General features: G+C 44.9%; 1 protein-coding gene across 3 annotated transcripts in view; it reads left to right on the plus strand.

The window, feature by feature from the left end:
- Nucleotides 1-9,814, plus strand: part of WNT3A (Wnt family member 3A) — a 179,187-nt gene extending 169,373 nt beyond the window's left edge. For all 3 annotated transcript variants that reach the window (XM_050942753.1, XM_050942751.1, XM_050942752.1), the window contains exons 3-4: nucleotides 3,670-3,935; nucleotides 6,914-9,814. In XM_050942753.1, coding sequence (XP_050798710.1) covers nucleotides 3,670-3,935; nucleotides 6,914-7,393 — 746 coding nt within the window. In that variant the 3' untranslated portion in view covers nucleotides 7,394-9,814. The remainder of the gene's footprint in view (nucleotides 1-3,669; nucleotides 3,936-6,913) is intronic.
- The last annotated feature ends 226 nt before the right edge of the window (nucleotides 9,815-10,040 follow it).

Genomic DNA, 10,040 nt, shown 5'->3' on the forward strand with positions numbered 1-10,040 from the left:
AGCAGCCAGAAGTTAAAGCCATATGTTCCCATTCATAACAATCAGAATAGACTAAGGTCCACGAAATCTGGTTAAAAAAACAACAACCAATGAGTAAAGTTATCCAGCCAGATCATCAGCTGATGTAAATATCGCATTGAGGCATTGAAGTCAATGGATCTACACCAATTTAAACCAACTGAAAATCTGCTTCTATGGCTATATTTGTATTACAGCATGATCCTGGTTATCCAAACAACATGGGTGACACCAAATTTGTTTGGATAACTGGTATTGCATAGACAAAGAGTTAGCTTGTTAGGGAGATTTGTAAAGGGTGTCCAGGAGGCTGGAGACCCTTTACAAATACAGTATCGTGACTGATCTGTGTTTTCCCAACAGTTATAGCTAGAGCCAGTTGGGCCCTTTCTGATTAAATGTTTTTTGTCAAAAAATGCTGTTCCATTGGGTTTCATGGAGGCGTATCGAATCTGACGGGAAGGTTTCTGAGGTCGAGGGCGGGCTTTCTGGTCACTTCCAAAGAGAGAGAAAGACCTGAATTGGGAACCTGAACTTTCTGATCCAAAGCTGGATGTTCCAACTCTCTTCCATTTCACAAAGACATTTGAGAAGTTTTGCATCCTTCCAGTGTGGAAAGAAAGCAAAATGTGAAACCTGCCATGTAGTGGAATTGTTCTCCAGCCACTCTAGTTAGGGCTCAATAAAGGTCTTCCCAGAGACCTAGCCACTGAACCTCATGATCACAATCCCTTTCAGTTGACCCAGCCAAAGGCTAAAAAAATTGCCGCCAACGTTCCTAGCTGAAGAGTCGGACACGAAAACAATCCTTTTAGGGCAGCTCAGGGACATGGCACTGAATTGGGCAAATAGACAAACCTTCAAGTGCACATAAGTTTGAGGAATAAACAGGAAGAACTGGAAGTATTAATACATATGCTCAAGTATGATTTACTTGGCATTACAGGCATGGTGGGATAAGTCTCATGACTGGACTGTTGGTACACAGAGGTATAGCTTGTTCAGGAAGGACAAGCAGGCTATGAAGTGTTGTGTTGTATATCAAGAATATATACACTTGTTCTGAGGTCCAGAAGGAGGTGAGGGGCAGACCAGTTGAAATTCTCTGGGTAAACATAAAAGGGGTAAAGAATAGGGGTGAGGTCAGGGTAGGGATCTACTAGAGACCACTAATCAGGAAGAGGAGGTGGATAAGGCATTTCTAGAACACATAACAGAAATATCCAAAACACAAAACCTGGTAATAATGGATGACTTTAGCTACCCAGTCATCTGTTAGAAAAGTAATATGGCAAAACACAAAATGTCCAGTATATTCTTAGAATGTATTAAGGAAAAATGTATGTTTCAGAAAACAGAGGACGTTATAAGAGGGACAGTCATTTTAGACTTGATTCTGATCAACAGGGAGGAATTGGTAGCAAATCTGAAGGTGGAAGGCAATTTGGATGAAAGTGTTCATTAAATGATAGATTTCATGATTCTAAGGAAAGGCGGGAGCGAGAGCAGCAGAATAAGGACAATGGACTTCAGACCTCAACAAATGCAGAGAACTGATAGGTAAGATCCCATGGGAAGAAAATCTAAGGGAAAAAGTTGTTCAGGAAAGCTGTCAGTTTCTCAAGGAGGCAGTTTTGAAGGTATAACTGCAAACTATTCTGATGCGATAGAAAGATAGGAAGCACAGTAAGAGGGTAATATGGCTCCATCTGGAACTCTTTAATGACCTCAAAATCAAAAGGGAATACTACAGACAGTGGAAACATAGATGAATTGCGAAGGATGAGTACAAAAGAATGGGACAACCATGTAATGACAAAATCAGATAGGCTAAGTCACAAAATGAGTTACACCTAGCAAGGGACATAAAGGCAACAAGAAGAGGTTATTTAAATATATTAGGAGCAAGAGAAAAACTAAAAAAATGTAGTTCCTCTACTTAGCAGAGAAGGAGAGTTATTATGGATGACATTAAGAAGGCTAATGAATTGAATGCCTATTTTGCTACAATTTTCATGAAAAATGTTAATGATGTTCAGATACACAACACAATTAGAATTAACAACAAAGGGGAAGGAATGCAAGCCAAAAGAGGGAAAGAACAGGTTAAAGAATATTTAGGTAAGTTAGATGTATTCACGCTGAAGGACAGGATTCGAATTTAAAATAACGTTGACAATGCAGAGAATTGGTCTGAATTCAACAGATGAAATTCAGTAAAGACAAATGCAAAGTACTTCACTTAGGAATGAAAACTCAAATGCACAACTACAGACTGAGCAATAAATGGCTAGTTGGTAGTACTGCTGAAAAAGATCTGGGGGTTACAGTGGATCACAAATTGAATGAGAGTGAACAGTGTGATGCATCTGCAAAAGAAAAGGCTCATATCATTCTGTGGCATATTAACAAGAGTGTCGTACATAAGACATGGGAGGTAATTGTCCACTGTACTTGGCACTGGTGAGGCTTCAGCTGGAGCACTGTGTCCACCTCTGGGTGCCATACGTTAGGGAAGATGCAGAGAAATTGTTGAGAGTCCAGAGAAGAGCAACCAAATTGATCAAAGGTTTAGAAAACCTGACCTCTGAGGAAAGGTTAAAAAATTGGGCGTGTTTAGTCTTGAGAAAAGAAGACTGAGGGGCAACCTGATAACAGTCTTCAGCTATAGTACGAGCTGTTATAAAGAGGACTGTGATCAATTGTTCTCCAAGTCCACTGAAGGTGGGACAAGAAATGATAGGCTTAATCTGCAGTAAGGAAGATTTAGGTTAGATACCAGGAAAAGCTTTCTAACTATAAGGGAAGTTAAACTCTGAAATAGGCTTCTAAGGGAGGCTATGGAATCCCCGTCACTGGAGTTTTTTAAGAACAAGTTGGACAAACATCTGTCAGGGATGGTCTAGAAATACTCGGCCCTGCCTCAGCAGAGGGGGCTGGACTGGATGACTTCTCGAGGTCTCTTCCAGCCCTACATTTCTATGATTCTATAAGATGCAGTGTATTGGACGCAGCATTTGGGTGTGCTGGTCGGGTAGCTGAAAGAGTGTGTTTCAAGGCAAGATGAGGAGGATGACACTTGGTATGCATGGTGAGGGAAGCAGACTGCTGGAATAGCAGGCAGTCCTGGTGTTTTCCCAGCTGCCAACCATCAGCAGTCCCCAACATGCTATGGAACCAGCCATGCCATTTGCACAGCCCTGAAAAGCCTGGGCTAGTCACAGGGCTCTGAAAAATGTGTGGTTTATCTGGCCTTGGTCCCATTGCCAGAAAGTGGAGTCTGGCAGCAGAGAGGTCTCTCCTTCTCCAGGGGTGATTGGGGCCCAGTCTATATGTACCTGAATCAATGCTGTATGCTGCAACTCAAGAGTGTCTCATTTGGCCTTTTGCTTACTAGAGCCTGATCCAAAGTCCATTGGATGGAGGCTTTCCACTGACTTCAGTGGGTGTTGAATCAGGTCCAACCCTGATTCATTGTGTCTTTTAGTTCTGGAAATGGCCCTGCCTGGAAATGGGATACTTACATCAGGAGGCGGGTTTCCTAGCCTGCTACTGTGTTCTTCAGAGGAGGTGCTCATGTCATTCCGTTAGGAAAGATCACTCATGTTCACCACTCAGTAACAGATCCCTGCATCCTTCCCTCTTCCACAGCTACCAGGGAGTCGGCCTTCGTCCACGCCATCGCCTCCGCTGGTGTTGCTTTTGCGGTGACCAGATCCTGCGCCGAGGGCTCAGCCACCATCTGCGGCTGCGATACTCGCCACAAGGGACCCCCCGGGGAAGGCTGGAAATGGGGAGGCTGCAGTGAAGACGTGGAGTTTGGGACCATGGTGTCTCGAGAGTTTGCGGATGCCCGGGAGAACAGGCCAGATGCTCGGTCAGCCATGAACAGGCACAACAACGAAGCTGGGAGAACAGTAAGGCCATGCAGTTTCATTTTATTGAACCCCTAAAAACATTTCCTTCCACCCCCCTCCACCCCTGAAAATCCTAGGTGAACGGCAAGAAGAACCTCAGGTGAACTGGGTTCAACATTGCAGCTCCCTACTTCCCAGTGTGTGTTATAGATTCCCCTCTGTGCCTGATCCACAGAGGATAAGAGTCTGCTATAGCTGCCAGCTATGGGTCTTAGGCCTAGATCCTCAATGGCGTTTAGGTGCCTAACTCCCATTGAGGGCATGCCTTTGAGGATTTTGGCCTTAACCCCTTAGTTCAAGCTCATGTGCTCAGCCCTGAAAATCTTAGGTTCAGTACAAATGAAATCTAAGAAGATGGTCATCACATGCAGACTTCCCTGTGCTCACAGCCTAGTTTCTGTGCCTCTTCACGCCTAGCAGGTGCCTAAAATAGCCCCACATTTACTCTCAGTGCCTGTGGTTAGCACCAACCTGCCATGGGGAAAAGGACTTGCTGTCAACTGGACCATTTCAGGACAAGGCTTCAGCCTGTCCATCCAGTGCACCTGCTTCCTAACACCACCAGGAAACTTTCTTGGCTTGGAGCTAACTTCTCCAACCCTCACCCCACTATATGCCTCACAAAAGTTGCTTCCTGTTCTCTCCTCGCTACAGAGAGCTCGTGGTTTCTCTTATATAGGGATCAAACTTCATTAAATCACAGAATCAAAATAACTTAACCTGATCCTACTCCCTTATTAAGTTGTTATTGACAATGGGAGAAGGAATGGGGCCTATCCACTTCCATAGAAACATATGACTACGAAGTAGTCGCTCTTCCAATATGGAGTTCCACTACAGTATGTAACCACAGTCCAGAACAGGCCAAAACCTCAGAGCAAGATCCTCAACTGATGGAGATGGGTGAAGCTAGGGTGACCAGATGTCCCGATTTTATAGGGACAGTCCCAATTTTGGAGTATTTTTCTTATATAGGCTCCTATTACCCCCCACCGCCGTCCTGATTTTTCACACTTGCTGTCTGGTCACCCTAGGTGAAGCTCCATTGAAGCCAATGGAGTTATTCCAGTCTACACCAGCTAAGAATCTGGCCCGAGATGTGGAACACAGACCTTTAAAATTCAAGATGAAGTCCCACCACAAAATGAGGGATGCAGCAACTAAATAGTAGAAGAGGGAAGCAAGACATATCGCCAGGGTCATTTTACATAAAGTTATCCATCGGAGCCTGGGTACCATGGGTTACTCAGCATTTCTGATGGCAGGAAAAGACAGGGATAAAGAGTACAGCCGCAGGGTTGGGTAGGATGGAAATGAGGGATTTGTCTCATAATGAGAATCAATAAAAAGATACAATAGTAGCTGTAAGTTCAACAGTGACAATTTAGGCTCTTGTCCGGGCTATCTTCATCATCAGTCCATCCTCAAGACTCCGATTTGTAGGCCCCTTACAAATATCATAGATCAGATAGAAAATGGCAGAACATTAAAACTGAATCCTGTTGCTTCAGAAATAGCATATGTTTTCCATTCACACCATGCTAACACTCATTAGGTGCACAAGTTCCAATCCTCCAGATTCAAATATTTCCAGCTAATAAAACTGAGCAGTAGGGGAAGTCTGAACCAATTTTCATAAGAATTCAAATCCAATATCCAAACCAAAAGTTTTGACTGAGATTTTGATGATTATATGAACCAAACATTTTGCGGTTCTCCCATCACTAATTACAATCTCCTTGGCAGTGAATGAAGCTGCCTAACTGGCAAAAAAAAACCCACCCAAAAAATGTTGATCGCACATGGTAGTTGCTGATTCATGGCAAATCTTTTGGACTTAACTTGGTACTAGTCTGTTCATGCATTCAGAAATTTGCTGATCAGCTCTGAATAACACAGTATATTGAGTAAATGGTATCAGGCTTTCTTCCACCTCCGAAATGGTGGTAAGCAGTGCCGTGGAAATCTTTGGATCAATTTCAGCCATGGGTGAGGCAAGCATAAGTCTCATTGAAGTCAATGGTGATTTCTTCCGTTTAGACCAGGACTGAATTTCACCCGCTCCCTCTGGTAACCATGCCACCCGTAGATGCAGCACTGCTGACACCAAGCCTTCAAAGAACTCAAGAGTCAGACTTCTCAAATCATGAGACTAGCTTAAAAAATAATCATACATTTTGTGTTCTTTTCATTTACCTGCTGCTCTCTGCACGGTTGGCAATCTAGGGAGTGGGGGAGGCTAGAAACATACTTTTTGTTTTTTCAAATGAAAGCTGAGATTCTCACCTATCACCTGCCTCCAGGAGCTGGGGCCTTAAGGAAAATGCCAACTACCGTGAGGCTCGTGATAAAATTGCAAGAGTTGGCATCACTGCGAGCTGTGCTCTCAGCTGTTAAGGTGTGACCTGCTCAACACACTGTTGAGAGGCCGGTGAAGAAAATCCTAGGGTGCAGCAGGAAGTGGCATTGGTGATTCAGTAGGTGACTTGAGTCTCTTTTGCAAGAAAAGGGAGCTCTGATGACCGGGCTAAATTGTAGTTTAAATAATCATAGCACATTTCGCTTGTGAATTCTCCCTGCAGTTTAAATCGACTTATGAATCCTCCTTCATTCCCTGTCTTAAAGTATTGTTTAGCTTGGCTAAGTGCTGTTAAAAAGCTGCAGTAGTCCACCTGAGAGGTGGCTGCATTTCACTCCTGAGCAAAGTGGTCTTTCTGTGTGAATAGAGCTATAGAAATATTTACATACACAGGTACAGGAATGACTTCAACCATCATCGAAAGCACTTTATGGAGACCACATCCAATCCCTAACTGGTGTATATCAGTGTAGTTAATGAAGCTAAACTGGTTTACCCCAGCTGAGGAACTCTGCCTGGCATTCTTTGGGATGAGAAGTGCTAGGTAAATAACAGAATGTATTACTAATCCATATTATGGGCTAATAATTTCCCTCTTCCTTTTTTCTCTCTTTTCCAGTCCATTATTGATCACATGCATCTGAAGTGCAAATGTCATGGTCTGTCAGGCAGCTGTGAGGTGAAGACGTGCTGGTGGTCCCAGCCGGATTTCAGGGTCATCGGTGACTATCTCAAGGACAAATATGACAGCGCTTCTGAAATGGTGGTGGAGAAGCATCGGGAGTCCCGTGGCTGGGTCGAGACGCTCAGGCCCAAGTACAACTTCTTCAAGGCCCCAACTGAGAGAGATCTGGTTTACTATGAGAACTCACCAAACTTTTGTGAGCCGAACCCCGAGACGGGCTCCTTTGGGACCCGCGACCGGATCTGCAACGTCACCTCCCACGGGATAGACGGATGCGACCTTCTGTGCTGCGGCCGCGGGCACAACACAAGGACTGAGAAACGGAAAGAGAAGTGCCACTGTATCTTCCACTGGTGCTGCTACGTCAGCTGCCAGGAATGCATACGAGTCTACGACGTTCACACGTGCAAGTAAAGCAGGAGTTCCCTGGACAGGCTCCATGCAGAGAAACAGATTTGAGCCTGCTTCTTCTGAGGTTGTGTAGATGGGAAAGATCTACTTTTTTTTATAGTAAAAGAAAAAATAAAAAAGGCTAAAACTGGCTGGATAGAATAGATCTAATGACTTCTTGGTCGTCCCAAGATGCATCTGGAGGCTAACATTACAAATATGGAACTCCATACAAAAAGATTATGCACCGGTTAGGAGACTGTGATTTCTTTAACTACCCAACAGAACAGAACTGCAGAGAAGATTGTTAGCAGGGGGCATGACTCTTTGCTCTTCTCTCAACTAACCTAAAGAGACTCCTGCTATTAAGTGTCCTTTGAAAGACTTGCAACTTCCTGAACACCTGCTGTTCCCAACCCAATAGGAAGAGGTGATGTCGGACAACAGCTCTGAACGTACTGAGATCCTTTCCAAGCTCCAGCAACCAGAGTCTGTGTGCAACATGAATGGCAAAAAATTCAAATAAAATAAAATATTCAATTCATTAAAAAAAAAAACCTTCTTCCACTTCTTCTGGGAACAGGGGAATTCTGCAAACATTCCTTACTGCTATAGAATGGACGAGCTCTTAGCATGAACTTTTTAACATAGTGGTTTCTGCCAGATTTGACATAGGACGCAGTGACACAGTTAGTACTTCTGCAGAGAAAGAGACTGCTGATGGATTACTACCAAGGGCCCACTGACACCAATGCAACAGGCGTGGTAGATGCTTTGATCTGTATACACATGCGTGCATGTCGTACGTAAAAACTCAGTGCACAGAAGGGAACCCAGCAAACGCATGGCCACAGAGACCGAGATGGCTTGTTTTCCTCAGCAGACACACCAGCAGACATTGACCCAACTGTGGCTGTGGAGGCAGGGGTGTGACTCAGCCGATTAGAAGGAGGCTGCCCGTTGAGACGTGCAGTGGGGTAGGGCACAAACCGCCTGTGATTAAGGTGGTGAGGACATCATTTGCACCACAGGCCAACAAGGAAAGGAGAGCAGGAAAGGTGTTTCCCCACCTCTGCTTAAGAAACAAAGTAACATTGGAAAGTGCACTTAGTTCATTTTATCGGCTCCATACAGCTCATGCAGGCTAATCGGGGGGCTCAGCAGAATCCTCAGAACAGAAATCTGTAGGGAACAGCGGTTCTGCAGGACTGCGTGTTATGTGTTGATAGACAATCCCTGAACTGGAACAGCCTTGGACTCTGGCCAAGTTTGGAGCCAGATCCAACCTCCGCAACTAGTGTCTCTATAACAGGCCAAATCAAAAACCTTGTGTCCGAACCTCCCTCAATTTTGGGAAAGTTTGGATCCAGCTCCAAATCCCAACTCTGCAGCACAGCCCTATCTCTGCTGTTCGGCTGTTTCGCCCCTTTGACTCCGTTCCTTTGCCTGTGTTGTGTTGCAAGCTGTCGTACCTCTGATACCTAGATCAGGATTGCCAATTTACAGTAGCAAATGTAACTTGCTGAATGGTAATCCAGGCTCCACCTGGGGTTGTGGGTTCTCAGGCCAGACGCTTCACTCCCTCACACTGGCTTTGACAGCAGTATAACCTTATTGGTTTTGGTTGCATTATTCCTGGTTTACACTGGTGTAAGTGAGAGGTGAATGAAGCACAGAGTCACATCACGCGTAGCCTTTGCCTCCTTTGTGCCTCACCCTCTTTTCCCCACCTGCTGGGGGTCCCATCTAGAGAAATGAGAAAGGGCCTGATTTATTTTTCCTTTTGCCATCAAGAATTGCAGAAATGGAAATGAGGCTAGAGCAATGGGAGCCCTTCCACCGACTGCCAGGGGAGCTGGATCACAACTCTGGACTAGGTTGTGACTACACACCTGAGTGGGGAAATACAAGCACCTCCTCGAGCTGGCTTTCTCTCTGCAACCTGAGCAGGCGAGCTGGGAGAATACAGCCGAGACAAGGAATGAACGGAGTCTAATCCCCATGGAGAAAAATGGGGAGGGAGTTGTGCCCCAGAGGCATGTCTCTGAGTCCCAGCGCCTCCCGGACTACTTCTAAATTGAGCTGTGCCCAGAGGCGCAAGCTAGCCCTCTGGATTGACGAGGTCACTTTTGTCTACTCTGTGTGTAAAGGCTGAATGATGCCAGAGTGACTTCATCTGTGGTTTAGAAAAGAGAAAGAACGTATAAGTAGAGAATTAGGCATGGTTTTGCATCCCTGCCCATCCTGGCTAATAGCCATTGCAGAAGGAAATGGCCTAGGATAGGGATATTCGTGCACTAGCTTTAAAAGGAAGGGAAACAGCTGGACATTTTTGAAAATCTTACCTGGAGTGGAAGGAGTCCTTAAAACAAACTGGAAAAGATTTGGTAAGGAAAAATAAATAAATGCAGTTCATGATCCAGGGACCGCAAACACATGGCAGGTCGCTTAAGACACTTCTAGATGGAGCTTGCATGCCTTGAGGATGAGGGCTGCACCATAGCCTGGATAGCACCGAGCACAAGTGTGGGTTTAGCAATCACTGGGGGCCAACTTCACTGCTGGTGCAATTCCAGTGACTTTCAATGGGATTAGACCAGCAGAGAATTTAGCCCTTATACATTGGAGTAAGGTAGTTTAAAATCTGTCCCTGCTTATCGCCCATGCAAAG

Source organism: Gopherus flavomarginatus, chromosome 2, assembly GCF_025201925.1.
Source record: "Gopherus flavomarginatus isolate rGopFla2 chromosome 2, rGopFla2.mat.asm, whole genome shotgun sequence".
Classification (NCBI taxonomy): Eukaryota; Metazoa; Chordata; order Testudines; family Testudinidae; genus Gopherus; species Gopherus flavomarginatus.